Source organism: Charadrius vociferus, unplaced genomic scaffold, assembly GCF_000708025.1.
Source record: "Charadrius vociferus isolate BGI_N301 unplaced genomic scaffold, ASM70802v2 scaffold62, whole genome shotgun sequence".
NCBI lineage: Eukaryota > Metazoa > Chordata > Aves > Charadriiformes > Charadriidae > Charadrius > Charadrius vociferus.
In genome coordinates this window covers 2450325-2467694 of record NW_009647419.1, presented here as the reverse complement: position 1 = coordinate 2467694, position 17370 = coordinate 2450325, and the positions used below count along the sequence as shown (strand labels likewise).

Genomic DNA, 17370 nt, shown 5'->3' with positions numbered 1-17370 from the left:
GACATGGACCTGCTGGAGCATGTCCAGAAGAGAGCCAGGAGGATGATCCGAGGGCTGAAGCACCTCTCCTATGAGGAGAGGCTGAGACAGTTGGGGTTGTTCAGCCTGGAGAAGAGAAGGCTCCGGGGAGATCTCATTGCGGCCTTCCAGTACCTAAAGGGGGCCTACAGGAGAGCTGGAGAAGGACTTTTTACCAGGGCACGCAGTGAGAGGATGAGGGGGAATGGCTTTAAACTGGAAGAAGGCAGCTTTAGATTAAACATTAGGAAGAAGTTTTTCACTTTGAGGGTTGTAAGGCACTGGAACAGGTTGCCCAGAGAGGTTGTTGAGGCCCCATCCCTGGAGGTGTTCAAGGCCAGGCTGGACGTGGCCTTGGGCAACCTGGTCTAGTGGGAGGTGTCCCTGTCTATGGCAGGGGGGGTGGAACAAGATCATCTTCGAGGTCCTTTCCAACCTAAACCATTCTATGATTCTACAAAGCACAACAATCAAAATGCTCTTGATACACTAAGGTGCTACGCTAGGGGTCCCGATCCCTTCAGAGCCAAGCCTTACTCTAGATTGAGTCCTTCTTCTCCTCTCATACTCTGGTTTTGGCTGCGGTGTACTTATTCTGTATTTGCTGGAGGCACTGTTTCCTTACAGATCAATTCTGAGAGCACAGTGCAGTGGTTCTGTATGGAAACCCAAACCTCGGCTTCCCCCTCCTCCTCCCTCTGTGCATTCCACACCCTCAATAGCAGCATGTCAAATGTTACTACCTGGGTGGCAGCAAAACAAGCATTTTAGACTGCAAACTAATTTTTCTGTAAAACCCCTTGATCATGCCAAGCTAGATGCGATTCAACATCATCATACTATGAAAAACACAAAGCAGGTCTTGCCACCCCAAATACTAGTGCTAAAGTCATCTTCCCATTCTACCTGACACTGAAAAGGCTTCAACAAGGTGCTAAGATACCATTATTCTGCAATGTAGATAAGGAAGGAATTTAATTTAGTTAAAAGTTTCCTTTTGGTGCAGAAGTAACAGAAGTAAATTGCTAGTTGGACATCACTTTGATAGCCAGGATCCCCAGAATAACTCTCCTAATTTTCGGAAATAACAGAAAATCCTCACTCTCACTTATGCCAATAGAATCTGTGGTTGCTGAACATCTTTGGAAATTCTTGCAAAACTTACGTAAGCTCTCCGAAAAATAACAGTGCCTTAACACTCTGTTTTAAGCAAGCTAATTTGCTTAAAATTCCATTATCTACAAATGCATACTTCATACTTGGACACCACCTGAGCAGGCCACTCCAAGAAGCAGTTTGTACCAACAGAACAATTACCTAATTCTTATTTCACAAGAGAGTCCAACAAAACATGCCAAACAACAAATGTACTGTGTATTTTTCTGACAACAAACATTGTATACGTACCACCTGTCGCAGCAGCAGGCAAAAGAGGCATATTGTCAAGTAAAGCTTTTAGAAGAACTGATCCAAACCCCTGCTGACTCGGGTCACACCTGCCATTGCTAGAAAGAAACACATAGACACTTTAACATTTAACGAAGTAAGAATGAAACACAAAATCTCCTCCAAAAGATGAAGTGGAAAGACTGATGTTCTTTGCAGTCATACCCTAACACATTTTTCCTCAGCAGCTCTTCCAGATCTTGTTGCTTTATAAATTCAATGTTAAACAACAACAAACATGTATATACGATTCAGACTGCATGCAAAATCCCCAAATATATATAAAACATAAATACATAAAAATAAATATATATAAATAATTAGCACTGACCTGATGCACAGTGCAAGAAATCGTGCACATTTGTGAGCTATGCTCCGTCCAGCTTCAAAGAAGCAAACACGTATTATATCAGAGACACATTTACGTGTTTTAGAAAGTAAGCTGTCGTTTCCTTCCTTTGAGCTGTAAAAATAAGTTGCGTATAAAATTTTATTTTTTCAACAGAGCTGATACTGAAAAATAGCCATGTTAATTTAAACACTATTTCTTTCTTACCTGCCAGGTCCATTTGAATACACTCCAGCCAGCCAACAAAGTGTGTCTAGCACAAGACTCTGAGCATGTTCTGTAGTCAGACCATCATCTGTCTTCTTGCAAAGAGTGGTGAGCAGCTTCTCATGGAACTCTGAGAACTGTAACATGGCACACCGTTGAACTCTAGGGAAGAGGGGAGGGAAATAAAAAAACCAGAATTATCCAATATTGCCGTGCTCCCATTAACACGTCCCTCCGGCTTTGTACCCTGTCTCAGAAGCGGCAAAAAAGAGATGACTAGATGAGAGTAAAACTAGTCCACAAGCATGTATGTTACTTTCCATGCACACACTCCCAGTCTTCCTATGTTCTGCTCACAGAACTGTATATTTAGTAACCTTCAGGGATTTTTTTTTTCCAATTAACTTGTCTAGTAACTTTTAAACCTAAACAAACTTTCATAATCTACAACACTCTTTGGCAACCATTTGCACATACCTCTTTGCAGCCTCTTTGACCTCTTTAAGCCCATTACAGCCAGTGCCAGCATTGTGGGGTGGCAGCTGGTAATACAAGTTAAATACTGTATTATTTGAATTTAGGCCTGTAGTACCAATCCACAGAGACTTTAACCACGTTTTTGAGTAACAATTCATTAGTTAATTCTGATTCTGAACTTTTTGACAAATAATATACTCTCTGCTGTAAGAAACAAGACAACATGTGGAAACAGAAAGGAAAGATGCTTCCTTTAAAAAAAAAAAAAATCTGTCCAAATTAATTTCTCTAATTTACCAAGAAAACTTACTTACATTTGCCTTTTCAAGTCAGGCAAATAGCCACTCAACATACAGTTTTCTGCATGGTGTTATTCTACCACAACATGCACAGCGCAGTGCTCTCAAACTCACAATTTACAGGATTTTCCACATCAAATACGCTTTATGAAATGACAACTTGAAACAGTGGTTTGACCTGAGCTATTCTGAGAACAAAGTATTTTATGAGAAATATAACTAAAACTAATATTTTTTAGAATTAAAAAAAAAACCTACTAACCTTTCCTTTGAAATGGAAGTTTTTTTAAATCTTCGAATCGTTACAGAGACTTCTTGAAGTAAGTCACAGCCTCTCAGATTATCTGATTTTCTTGAAGAATTAGTGGCTTCAATTTTGCTAGATGGCTTTTCCTGATTTTTTTGGGGAAAAAAATTATCATAAATCTCATTGCTTTTGACTGCTTCATTTGTATACCTTGTTCAGTGAAATGCATACAGTTCAGTAAAATCTCTCACTAAGTTTGAGCACTGTACTAAAATAGACTGCTTTTATTCACTAATTGCTTTAATACAGAACATAAAATTTAATGGTTTGTAATTTATTATGTTCTAACCATTCTAATAACGTCCACAAGACATACACTGTATCATCCAATCTTACAACTACAACCATCAACAGTAAAATACACACACAGACATAAAAATCTTTGTAAGAGGATGAGCTGCAGCAGCTACTGAAAACACTAGTGGAAACAGAAATTTCAAAACCAAGTGCTCAGAATGGGCAACAGACCTTTTCAACTAACTTTGCAAAGAACAAACTTAGAGATGCTGAACTCTGACTCTTGAAGGCGTTAGTGTCAACCCTTAACAAAAGTCATTTTTAATGGATCTTAATTCTCCTAACAGTTATCTCATTTTCAGATTACATAAATCATACCAATGCTACAACTCCAACACAAATATCTTTCTTGGCTATTCATTACCTTGCCTGCTGCAACTTTTGCCAACAGTGAAGCAAGGGAATGGCCCTTGTTAGTCTGAGGTTTTAGAGATGGTATTCTAACAACTGGTCTAATGCCACCATTGCAGATTTCTTCAGTTCCTCTGTCATTAACTGCTTTAACATGAATTAAAAATGAACGGTACTTGCCACCAGCCATGCCTATGAGTGAAAAAAAAAAAGGGTGTGTGTGAAGAATTTGCATAGTTTACTAGGGCAAGTTGTAAACGCATTTCAACTTCACAGATATAGTATACAAGCAGAGCTCAACTATGTTAATTACAGTACTTTAGGATCAGTTTGAAAAGGTAGCTCACTATTGCATTATACAGCAAAATTTGTCAACATGAAAACAAATACCAACCAAAGTCTGACTACAGAAGCATAAGATGCACTTTAGCCATGTATACTTCATGTGAGTAGCATAATAAACTGGCTTACCTTTAACAAGCTTTGGACTTGTTAGTGTCAACATTCCAGCATGTCCTGATAGATCAAGTCCAGTAGCCAGCCATACTGGACCACAAAGTATATCTTCCTTGTGTTCCTCCAGGAACGGACACAATCTAAGACCTTAAAAAACGTGAGTAATATGGACCTGAATTACTCATCTGTAAGTCACAAAATCTAATCATTTGTGTGGGTTAAAAACTCTGATCACCAGAGTCAAACTCTGATCACCAAATACTAAATCACTAAAGATAAACTCTACATCAAAAAACTAACAATTACTTGAGGTTCACTTTTAGCCATTTTCCAGTGAAATCAATAAAGTTAAACGACAGTTTTCAAAGCATTTTCAGTTACAGTATATGGATAACATGTATGATGACTGGCTCATAGCCAAAAAATGCACAACTGATGAAGCCATGAATCAATATATTTTAATCCACAACTCTCACTGGGTCTTTTCTGAAGCAGGACAGAACTGTTTAAAAAAAAAAAAAAAAAAAACAAACAAAAAACCAAAACCCAACTAATTTGTTTCTCCTGTGGTATATCGAAATTATCATTCACTCATCTTCTGCCTCCTTCTCAGCATGAAAAACCTCCTTCCTGTCTTTTATAACCCCTCTGATCCCCCTTCATCCTTTGCAACACCTTTCTTGGAGTTATAGAATCATATAACGGTTTGGGTTGGAGGGGACCTTTAGAGTCATGCTCCAGATAAGCCTGATCACATGAAAGGACAGAAGGTGTAAAGTAAGACTGTTGAAAGGACCAAGAAAAAGGATCATAGTTCTGGAACTGATGCACTCCAACTATCAATTCTTAAGCCTGTAGCTCTCCTCACTCGCATCTAATCTGATTGCCTTTCAGAATCTCTCCAACAGATTTTGTGGAAGAGTACTGGTTAAACAAAAAAGGTTAGAAAAACAGGCACAGAGTCTATACAGCTGAAAAATTAACATGACTAGTTACAAATTCTTTAGCAGCTGTTTATATTTCTTGGTTTTCAGCAGCAGTCTCTACAACAGCCATGTATGCAAAGAAAAATTTTATTAGAAGTAGCTAAGGAAACCAAGTAAAATACTGCTGGAACAGGGTTTAAGTTATAAAGGTGCTATCTCGGTCTACTTTATTTCTAAACTCAAATAAATACTAATCTGCTTTTAAGCACTAAAAGTCTCCAGTACTTTTTTTCCTTGGTGTGTTTGTGTTAAACTTTCAACTCATACAGTAAACAGACCAGTGAGAGAGGCAACACTGAACAGGGCTGAGAAACCAGCCTATTTTAAATGGTTGAGAATTTTTTGTGGAGAAATTTCAGTATCTCATTAAAAAAAAAAAAGGCAAAAAAAAAAGTTCATATTTTAAACAAGGTATAACAAGATAAATGAAACTTACATTGTGGTTCCTCTACATCCATATACTGCATCTCTTCATTAAATTCAACCAGTCCTGGTTTTCCATTTCTCTCCACTTCAATATTATGAGCTGGAGATAAAGGAAATGTGATCTGTCTATCTACTGCTGCTTCTGGAAATAAAAATATTAGCAAGGTTTCACAAACATTGCTTAAGGCTCACAGAAAACAGAAGCAGTAGCGTTCATAGCAAATTTATCAGCTTTCTGCCCAAAACACTATTTCTTATATAGGCACGTTTTTCATATTAGGATTGCAACTGAACTTGAAGCAAACAGCTAAAAAATATTTCTTCGCATGACCTGTAAACAGCCTGCTTTACTTTAACACTGTCCAACTTATTTTCTCCTAATAATCAACTGCAGATTACCCCTAAGCAATTAGATTCCAGTATTGAAAGTTTGATAATTTAAACTGAAAATAACTGGATTGCTCCTGCTGAACATCAGACATTATTTTGAAAACATTTCAGTACAGCTCTTTTTTTTAATTAAATGGTTCTCATGAATCATAGATGAAGATGACATGCAAGCAAATGAATAAGAAGCATACACAGTGAATTAACTGCCAGATCAAAAACATTAGTTCCAAACCAGAAGAATTATGCCTCTGGCCTTCCCGTTACTATACACTACACATTTAACTGGTTCCAGGATTCCTGTTGTACAAAAAACAACTGAATAAAGTCTCCCCTGCAGATCTTCCTTAGGTCTCATCTTAAAATTTCAGTTCTTTTCTCACCATATGGAGGCAGAGAAGGGAAGGGTGGGGGGGAAGCTAACTGAATTTCAGTCTGAAGATTTTATACCTTTTCAACAGCCACCAAACAATCCTGAATATTACTTTCCCCTGGGATTAGGACATTTTGGTTAATATCCAACACAGATGTAAATTATCCAGATTTGCCTTCCTTTATACTGAAATCATTAGCATTCTATTACTTCACTCAGGAGTGCGTAGAAAAAAAAAAGGCAAATGTCATTAATGCCTATCCCAATATCCAAGAAATTGAAAAAGGCTAGGAAGCAACTGCGATGCCATAACACTGGAAAGGATGTTGGTTAGTTGAGGCTCCCCAGTCCTACCAAACTAAGAAGAAACAAAGGCCTTCCCAAGCTTGCCTTGCAGGCACTCTCGCATACCCCAGCCCTTTCCGGACTGCCTGCATATACCCTGACCATCCACTCCATGCTTTCGCCACCATATCCATAACAGAAAAAAGCAAATTCTACTACACTGCATGTAAGGAAGTGAAACGTCACTTTCTGGAAGAGCTCTGTCATGTCTTACGTTCAGTAAGCTGCAATGTAAAGCATTCGCAAAAAGCTCTGGCCATTTATTTCACAGTCAAATCCCATGTCGTCAAAGAATTACCAACTCATGGAACTGTTTGCTCAGCAATATTTAAAATTGAAACATTAAGAAAAAGAGTATAGTGTTTCTTTTACTGTTTTGTTTCACAGGCAAACATTTTCAGATTAATTCTGATATCCAGATCTGCAAGTGGACTGAATGCTAAAATTCATACCAAGAACAAAGCAAGTGCCATTCAGAAGAGCAACATGGACTATCTGTTCTATTTTTTGATTTGATAGAGCAAAATTCTGCCACATGTTAAAACTAAGGTTTTGCTTCAAGAATTAAACAAAGGAAGAACATGCAAGAACATCTGTTGACTGCTGTCCTGCAGTCACAGCCAGCACTTTGGCCAAAACTGTTAAAACAGATTGTAACCTAAAAGAATACATTTGGTTAACCACCAGTTTATAGGATTTCTTTATAAAAGTATCCCAGTACACTTTTTTCTTGTTAAACACTGGGAGATGCTACAGAGTGAGAAGTTGTATGAAACCACGTCAATGATCTTTGGTATGCCTGTATTCCTTTTTAAAATTTACAGCTCTGTTACCGTTATTTAACTGGGGTGCTCTTACTTAGCATAAAAAAAAAAAAAAAGAAAAGGAAAAAAAAAGAGCTTTTAAAATTATGGTTGCTGCTGTCCCAAACACATTTTATATCCAACAGCCAACTTAATAATACTCAACAGCAAGATTTCTCTGAAATACCAAGTTCCTAGAAGCTTTTCAAAAAGAGATGGCCAGATAAAGATAACCAATTACTGCCTCAGTAAAATGAAGTGCTGCATGTAACACCTTCTGTCCCTCACAGACAGGGCAGCAGGACATGCAATGAACACGCTCACGACAGGAAAATCCCAACGGTGGACAAACTCTTCCACATCAAAGTGACTTCTCAACTATGCTACCCCCTCACAGGTTCCCTGAGAGCTAGTAAGATGCAGAGTCCAGCTAGGAGCCTTCCCAAGGCAGAGCATTCATAACTTTGGTCCACCCTGTCAAAGCTCCAAGGAACAAAAGGTGAAATCATGCCGCAGCTTTCACGTAGCTCAGTTAATGAGCCAGATGATGAGAGAATTCCCAAGGAAGCCAGGTTTTATCTACTGTCATCAAAAACAGCCGTGCTATTTTCTCTTATGCATCCAAGAGGCACTGGCAAATAATTTCCTTCTGTGACTTCGAATAATTTATTATAATTTTTTTAAATATATCAAGAACTTAAAAGAGTACCATTTGTTTCATCAGTCAATCTCTAGGATGATTTACAAGTGACAGCATATTTTTTTCATGATTGTAGGATTAAAGCAGTACAGAATAATTCAGTTCAACCTTTTCGAGCTATGCACTTTTATTTGCATAAAATTCCGGATTTTGAAACTGTTTATCTACTTTGTTTCCCCATTTTACATTCAAACATGGTGAATGAAAACAAGACTGTGATGCTGAGAATAAAATGGAAATAAGTAAACTTGAAATATTTACACGATTTCAAGCAATTCTTCTAATACACATCACAGAGAATCACGAGTTTCAGAAAAGAATTAATATTCTAAAAGATGCCTTGAGTTCTTTCTTACCATTGACTTTCCCTAAGCCTGGAGCTTTATTTTTCAGTAAAGTCACTTGAATCTGGGGAATGTTTGTGATGTTTGAATTCAAAACAAATTTGAAGTCCACATGTCCAACCATACAGGCTTTTGGTAGAACCAGTTCAAAGACATGCTCATCCCAGCTGTTACTGTCAGGAAAAAAAGAAGACAATGACGCAGTGTTAAGAGAAAATTCAGATGAAGCAGGCACCATTACCCAGTGCATTCTCCATCTGTGCACAATTTTTTTAACAAGAACAACTTATTTTGCATTAGTTGACATCCACATGAATTTCTGAAGTAAAAGCCTTTCAAGCCACAGTTAACCACATTAATTTTGTGAAGAACACGTTAAAAGCTAATTGATAAGAGTGGGCAAATCAATGTTCAAATAAAACTAGCAGCGAAAAGATTCCCTATTACCTTCGTTACAGTACTGTTTACATATTACTATAAATACCAGTTACTCATTTCTAGAAAAAATGGAATGGGCAGGTGGGGGGAATCACTAAAACCAGATCTACCAATCAGTGAAGTGTATGAAAGCATGATAGTAAATACCTTACAATCTCTTAAGTTGGCCTTCTCCATTTGTAAGCGTTAAACAATGTCATTTTCCAGTGGTACAACAGCGACATCCAGGAGACTCAAAATACTAGCTTCGAATTATTTTTTTAAATATATTTGATAATTTATACAGTATGAGAAGCGCTTCTTACCAGATGGATACTCAGAAGCCTGTGCTGTGCAAAACGGGTACAGCTTTCTTTTAATGAGTCATATTTTCCTTTTGAAGCCAACTTTGGTTTACACTGAAAGTGTAAACTTAAGATAATAAGTAGCCCTCAGTGATCAGTGCCATAGCTTGATAGACTAAGGTTTGCAAAAAATAGTTTGAACCAAACAGCAATTCAAATAAAACTAATCACACATCAATTGTCAATTTGTATACATTTTTAAAATAACTGCACTTCCTGATCATCTCAATTTATCAGTAAATAATTTTTTGAAGTGTTGCAACTTTGACAGCCTGCGATTATTTAATTGTATAACAGAACACTAAGAAACCGAGTATGCTGTTATAAATATTGGTTAGATGTTTTTCTAACATCTAAATTACAAAAAGGTATTTTAAATCAAATCACATGCTACACATTGAATATTGTGCAGAAAACCATTTTAAAATAAATTAAGGATTAATCCAAATATATTTAATGCTTTGAATTTTTTTTTACAGTAATATCCCTGAAGGCTGCATCTCCCTGAGGCAAGCATAATACACTTACAACAGATTCCATGTATGCATAATGAAATGGCACACCAGCTTTCCAGAACAAGCAACACAGAAAAGCAGTGATTTTAGGAGGAAAGATGGACAGAAGAGGAAGATGGACAGAAGAGAACTTGTGGTTATGATTTAAGAAGGAACAGTGAAGAATTTTCAGCTAATTGTAAAATAACTCAGGTAAATAAAATATAAATTTATCCTACAACTTCAAGGAAAAAAAAAAAACCAAACCAACTGTTAACAAATGTAACATTAAAACCAAAATTACTCATGCCTGCTTTCTGGCTTGGATAATACATAGCCCCGTGCAAAACAGGTTTGGGGTTTGGGGTGGGTTCTTACGTCTGAGTGTTCCTATAGGTGTTATGCAAAGCACGGACAGAATGAGACATTCAAAGGAGCAAGCCTTCTGAAAGACTAAGTAATATTCTGCTCATCCAGTTTCATTTAAGATCTAGTACAAAACCAACAATGAATAATAAACCAGTTAGTCTGCAGTACTCTTTTGTAGTCTGTATGTTGCAGACGAGGAATACCACCATACCGAATTACAACTGTTACTTGTCTACTCCAGAAATCTATTTTTGACAGAATTCATCAGCAGGTTCCCCAAAGGAAGTTTTAAGTATCTCTCAATAGGCATGTACAGAAGAATGATCCTCTATGAAGGTCTCACATTAATCCAACAGTGAAGGGAGTTCCTTATACCCGTGGAAGTGAACTTCACAATCTAATTCTGTGATGAGTGAAAAACTTCCCTTTAAACAGTTTTTTAATTTCTCATAAGTCTGTTTAAGTGTATCCTCTTTATTTGTGTGTAAAGTTTCAAAGAAGCAAATCAATATACTTCCTTATTATTTTCTCAATATTTTAGCATATTTGTCCTCAATATCACTTTTCTCTGATAGTCTAATGCAAATTCTTTTAGCAACTTATCTCACCTTTGAAACCCTTCTAAGTCTATAGCATCTTTTTTAAGAATATACAATCAAGACTGTTCTAAATGCAAATATACCATCATTCTCACAACTACAAAATACTTTCCAACACACTTCATTCCTTTTCTAGAATACCTCATCAACGTTTGATCTTCCACTACAACTGAACTTTGAGCTGCAGACCCATTTCCAGAGTTTAAACACTGGAAAGCACCCTAGTTCCTAGCTCCTCCTTCTTTCACATATTTTAAAATATGTCTGCATAAGATGAATACATAAAGTATTTCCTATATAAATTTGAGAAAAAGCCAGGAAACTCAGATGTCACTGTTTTATCAAACCACATTACGAATTCACATACTTTGTTTAAAAGGATTAACCCAATTTAACATAAAATTACCACTGAAGGGGAAATACTGATATTTATATAATTCATAAAGTAAACCAGACTCTGCTTTTTCCGCTTTCTTTTTTACACAGCCTTTTTAAAATAACAAAAGTAGGACTGAAAGTATGCGAATGTAATATAACGCCATTCCCTAAAATACATTTAAAGGATTATCTCCTTCTATCTATTTGAGAAACAAAAGAATTACCATATCAAATTGCATTACTCATCCAACTCTGTAATCCCACATCTTGACAGGAATCAGTATGAGACACTCAGAGAGGAGATAAAAAGAACCTCATATTAAGGACCAACAAAATAATGCAAAATCAAAAAGTTTCTTCTCAGCTAACTTTTAATTAAGAGCTAACGTTGCTCTCAATCTCAAGATTGTATATTCTACCCTATGAACAAAGGGACTGTAATTTAATTATTTTCATCATGAGTCATTTAGCAGATGTCAAAAGATTTCCAGCACTAAATCAAAACTTTTAACTTCACCTCTTTATGTTCCTGTTTTACTTTGCAGCAGCCATAATTCTTTTCCTCTAATGAAACAATATTCATAAGTTAATGTTCTACCTATCACCTTCCAATTTACAGCTATTACCTTCACTGTTTGCTTCCTTACATCTTCATATTGGTAGCTTCCTACTTTTCAACTGTTGCTGAATGTGCTGGATAACCTATAGTTTTAACTGGAAGTTATTTTGCAAGGAACCACCTCCTTTCCACTTGTTATATAAAAAATATTTTACTCACACAAAGCAAAACCACAAGACAGATAAAGAAATGTTTTAAAGCCTATAATACACTGCAAGCTTTTAGCCATAGCTTATGAACATTTAATTAAAACAAGTTCAGCTCAAGTTAGGTGTCAGCCCTGGAAATGCCTGCAGCTATTACCTTCCAGACCTGTTTTCCCAAATGGAATGTTTCATAATCATGTGCTAGCTTCCACTTATTCATACGACAAGCTTTTTCCCCCCACATATGATATCTAGCTCCCCTAGCATCCTTTTGCTATTTCATTGTTTCCACTGTATAGGTGTTTAGATTCCACATTATTATCCAAATCTTGTACATCAGTGGGACAGATGTGTGACAGCCTGACCCAAAAGATGCCTTATTATGCATGTGCCTTAATAAAAGGCACAACACAACTTTTATCTGTATTTTGTTTCTTCAAGCATTTTTCAGAAAAACTATGCAAAGCTACTTCAGGTAGGTTTTAAGCAACTCTTCAAGGAGACTGCAACACTGCTCTCCAAGTCTCTAGGATCCCAGAGGAATTCCAAGTTCTCGCGCCAGGGGTAAAAAAACCTAAAAAGTACTATACATACCATCTTGGTGTAGTTCATATCAATGAAAAAACTGCCTAAATTTTAGCACAACTAGGGCTCTGTGCTGGGTTATGTAAATGTCTCATGTAAAAAGGTTCAACTTAGGATGAACTGACATTAATCCAGAGTTTATCTTCACATGTTAAAATAAATTACAATATGATTTTGTTTAGGACAACTAATTAGTCATACTGGCACCAGCAGCTTGCGTTTTGCGATTAAAAAATGTACTAAGGACGTGTGTATGCATAAGAAGGGTGAATGAGACTTTTATAGAAACAATCAAGAATATCTGTAATTCTGGTAAATGTGCTTGTCTAATCATATGACATTATTTGGCAAACAAAAATACATGAATTCAAAACTTGACTTTTCAACTGTTTCCAGGTACACTAAAACAACTCCGGCAATCTCACAAAGACCTATAATGCAAACTACCAGATAGGGATTGATTATCTTTGAAAGCACACATTCTTAAACTTGCACACTACTTAAAACCAATTAAACTGCATGAAATTTGTGATTATACCACCTATACGAACTAGTTAAGGAATACACACATGATTCTTTTTGCATTGTTGCCCTACCTACCTGTCTGTCTGTAGCTTCCAAGTTCGAGTATGCTGAGCTGCGTCCCCATGGTGCTGCTGGTGCAAATGCTGAGGATGCCGCCTTTGCTGCTGCTCTTGCTGGACTTCTACCCAACAGGGAGGAACAGTGGCTGAAAACCGTGGCGTCAAAGTCTCAAAACGGGTCAGTTCCACCAGGGACGTCAGTGTTTCAAGGGAAAATGGCTGGTCCACCAAAAGATCAACTCCTGAATAATTACAGAACATACATTAATTACTACATTGATATTTTTTCCAGAACATCCTATAAACAGTTTGAAATATATCCAAACTGTTATAGGTAAAATTAACTATATGTTATACGAAGTTTCTAAAAAAAAACACCCCAAAACAATCCACAAAAAAACCACCCCAGCCAAACAAACAAAAAAAGAAATCAAACAAACACAAGCAACCAAACAACCCTAGCCTTCAAGTCAGTATCCTTTGAAGACAGCTCATTTGGAATACATTTTCTAAGTACTGAGAGCTCTAAGCATGCTGTCTGGGATTCAACCAGAAGCATCAGGAAAAAGTAATTTGCCAGCTATACTTTGATGATGTAAAGCTGATTAAAACTTTTTTTTTTAATACCTCTATTGACTCAGATGAAAAAAACATGAAAGTCTTTCATTTCATGAAGACAGATATATGGAATTACTATGCAATTGTAACATTTTTATCACTGTTTAAAACATTACTTTGGCACCTGCTTATCAATATATACTTGTTTTATGGTGGATTACTAGAATGTTTTTGGAAGGCTCCCAGTTTAGCTTAAAAGAGGGGTAAGGGAAAAACAAACATGCTTTATGTAATGCACTTAAAAGACACTGGGCCTAGGCAAGTATTTTGTCTTTTTGTCTTCATATTCCAAGTCTTGTCCTTAGGACACAAATATTAATGGAAGAAGTATTGAAAACTAAAATATCCCAGGGAGACAAACACCTAAAGAAACATCACAAAGGAACTCTGAGAATAATCAGGTTTCCACAGAAAAATAAAAATAAATTGAAAACTTGAAGGAAAATAAGATATGTCCAATGTCAATTTTCTTACATTTTGAGCATTTTTTCTTAAAAATGCATATTGGAGAAAATCTTGTAAAGGAGTGATGGTTTTCAAAATGAGAAAGTTTGCTACCTGACTACTACTGTCACCATCCCAGGAAAAAAAAAAACAAACAAAAAGCCACACCAACACAAAAAAAATCCCCCCAGTTAACTCTGAACCTAGAGACTATCTTGCAAAGCAAGCCAGGTTGGAACCAGAATAATAACAAGATTACATCCTCCAGCTTGAGAGTAGAAACACACAGGCAATTCTTCCCCAAAAGTGAAGAAGCTTAAGAGGAGATACACAGAGTCAAGCAAAAATTTCACTCTCATTGCAACAACTGTGATTTCTGCTTTTCAATCTAGGAGGCAGGAAAATGCTGAAGAGATTAGAAATAAAAAATGCTTTAGAAATTTAATTTCAGTAATACAGGAAACATCATCTTTTTTTCTTACTGCCAAATATAAACCTCATTAACTAGACGACACTGCAATGACAAGTGAGATCATAGCTCTAACTGTGCAACAATTCTATCATTGAGGAGACAAGAGTTTTTTCCGCTTCATTCTCCCCTCCCTCCCCCCCAACAGAAACAATTACAAATTCAGAGTATTCAGAGCAACCACATGTAATGTGGTATCAACCCCTAAAATTGAAAAACAAAGGACTTAACTTTCCAGTGCTGTCAGATACACTTGGCTTCTTTTGCAAAATTACACGACTTCTGTTATATTGCAATACTGAGTTATGACAAGCTGAAGTTCAAATAGCAAACTTGAAAAAACGGGAAGATAATTATTGCTTTATTTGCCATTAGCAAAAGAAGAAAGGTGTGGAAGAAAGCCACAGACTTCTCTCCCTCGCATATGTAAAATGGTTTATTACCCAGCAGTTTTCAAACTTCAGGAATGGCTCCTTTGATGAAAAAGAGGAGGAGCAGGAGAAATTCAGTCCTTGATGCAGAGAAGAACACAGCAACTGCTGTACTGCTGCCTACAGATAATCTTATAACAAAAAGCATCTTCTCCTTCCCTCTTTTGATCACCTCTTGTGGACTAAAATTAGGGTCATACAAAGACAGCACAGCAGGCAGGGGTTTAGGGAGAAAGACAGCACGTAGTCTGTTGACATCAAAGATGCCATGATCCAAAATGGTCCCTGCACTGCCGCTCAGTCCTCTCCTTGCTTCTTTTGTCCCCTACAGCTACAGGCAAAGACATGTTCCCCCCCTCCCCGACATACACACACACAAAATCAACATCACTTCTCTGAAATAATCATATCTACATGAATGGTTTATTCCCATTGTATCATTGCTTTATCTTCATGCTTTATATTATTTATTCTTGTATTTTATATTCTAGGTCATCTATTCCCAGTATATCCCCATTTCTGTCCCAACAGACATGACCAAAACCTCCAAACTCCAACCCAACTGAAATAGTTATGCTTTGTGTCTCTGTCTTCAACAACTGCAGGTTAAAACAAAATGAACAACAAGTTTTACAGCTCTCTCATAAACAATTCCCTTTAAAACTCAAAGCAAGACTATACACACACACACAGAGTTGAAAAACCTCAGCATGACTCGAATCTTCCTCAGACTTAACCAGCAAAATTAGATTTGTTGTTAAGTTTTAGTAACAAGTTATCTACACTATAGCATCTTTGATGAGTGTTGAGAAAAGATCAAGAGGCCCACACAGGAGCTCCCACAACCTGCATATTCACTGTTCTCCCGTACAAGCAGGGGAAGCTCCTCACATTTTTCCCCTTCTACCTGACTACAAAAGGAACAACCTGCTCACCCAACTCTTCATTTTATCCAAGTGGGCCACAATACTACAAAAGGCAGCAGAGTGGTATATGAGAATTGCAGTAAAGACAAGACCTAAAAATACGATGTTTAGGGTAAAAATAGAATTTGGACAATTAGAATCAATTATTTCTTGCTGTCCAAGGCAGACAGCCTTTCCAGGAAGGAAACTAGTAGGTAAATGACAGCACAATTTGAGCATAGCTCAACCCAGACAAACCGCTAAAAACAAAAATCCAAGAGTTCACATCATAAGCCTTATTTATCAACAGAAACTGCACTGCTTCAAGTATAGAGAGCATCAGCTTCACTGTGTGCAACAATACCTGTTGAATACATGTTTTGTACAGTTTTATTAAAGAGATCTGTACAGTTTCTGCATGAAATTTTAAGGCAATTTTACATAATGAATATATGATTTTAATTCCAAATAAAGGGTCTAAGCCTATTTAAACCAGGAGGGAAGCTCAGTGCCTGCACAATTACCTGTTCTTCCCTGTCTACCGCACTTAAAATAACATGTTGAGATTGGAAAAAACAATCAGTTATACAAAAAGTTGGGTTTTTTTTAAATCAGGAGCTGCTAAAGTGTTATGCTTGTACATAAGCAGCGATAGACATACAGTAATTACAGAACTCCAACTTCAGGCAGCAAAAAAGTAGAAAGCAGCACACTATTAAGTAACTCGAAATCATCTTAATACGCAACTTCCAAAAATCACAAAAGGATTTTTACTCACGATACATTTAAACATGTGCAATTTACCTGTAATGCCTGGACTAGAGGGGTTGGATAAGGGCTTGGTGCCTTCTGATGACTGTTCCACACTTTTGGAAAGAGATCCATCTACAAGTATATCAGCTTCATCTATGTCATCGCAGGTCCCTCCAATCTGAAGGAAATGAAGTTCTCCACCTAAAAAGATCACAGACAACAAAAGAGGCAAGTTTAGACAGGCATATAGCTAAACTCAACCCACAAGACAGGCTTGCAGTTGAAATTCTACACAATTATGACAGTAATTATGCAGGACCTGAAAACAGTAAGATTATATAGGAATACTCATTTTGCTTTACTACTGCAAATTGTTTCTGGGTAAATGCAAAACAGAACTACAAAAACACTGACTCCAGTTGTGAATGGCATCAAAGGAAAAAAAAATATTAAGGGAGTTAAAAGGTAATTAACTAAGGAAACCTCAACAGAAACCCAAAACCATAACAATTATGACGTTTTCCATAATCCAAATCGTGCTTTAAACAGAAAATATTCCATCATGTCAACATGTCCATCAAGGCCTACACTGTCTCGTTAGTACCGGTTGCACAAATTTCCTT

The 17370-nt window shown here is 36.8% G+C and overlaps 1 protein-coding gene across 1 annotated transcript in view; it reads right to left on the bottom strand.

Annotated features, from left to right (window-relative positions):
• Positions 1 to 17370, bottom strand: part of BIRC6 (baculoviral IAP repeat containing 6) — a 172541-nt gene that overhangs the window by 132416 nt on the left and 22755 nt on the right. The window contains exons 10-19 of the mRNA XM_009880396.1: positions 16799 to 16948; positions 13144 to 13369; positions 8584 to 8744; positions 5630 to 5761; positions 4223 to 4354; positions 3765 to 3943; positions 3059 to 3189; positions 2021 to 2182; positions 1796 to 1927; positions 1426 to 1523 (exon numbers count right to left, since the gene is read on the bottom strand). Coding sequence (XP_009878698.1) covers positions 1426 to 1523; positions 1796 to 1927; positions 2021 to 2182; positions 3059 to 3189; positions 3765 to 3943; positions 4223 to 4354; positions 5630 to 5761; positions 8584 to 8744; positions 13144 to 13369; positions 16799 to 16948 — 1503 coding nt within the window. The remainder of the gene's footprint in view (positions 1 to 1425; positions 1524 to 1795; positions 1928 to 2020; positions 2183 to 3058; positions 3190 to 3764; positions 3944 to 4222; positions 4355 to 5629; positions 5762 to 8583; positions 8745 to 13143; positions 13370 to 16798; positions 16949 to 17370) is intronic.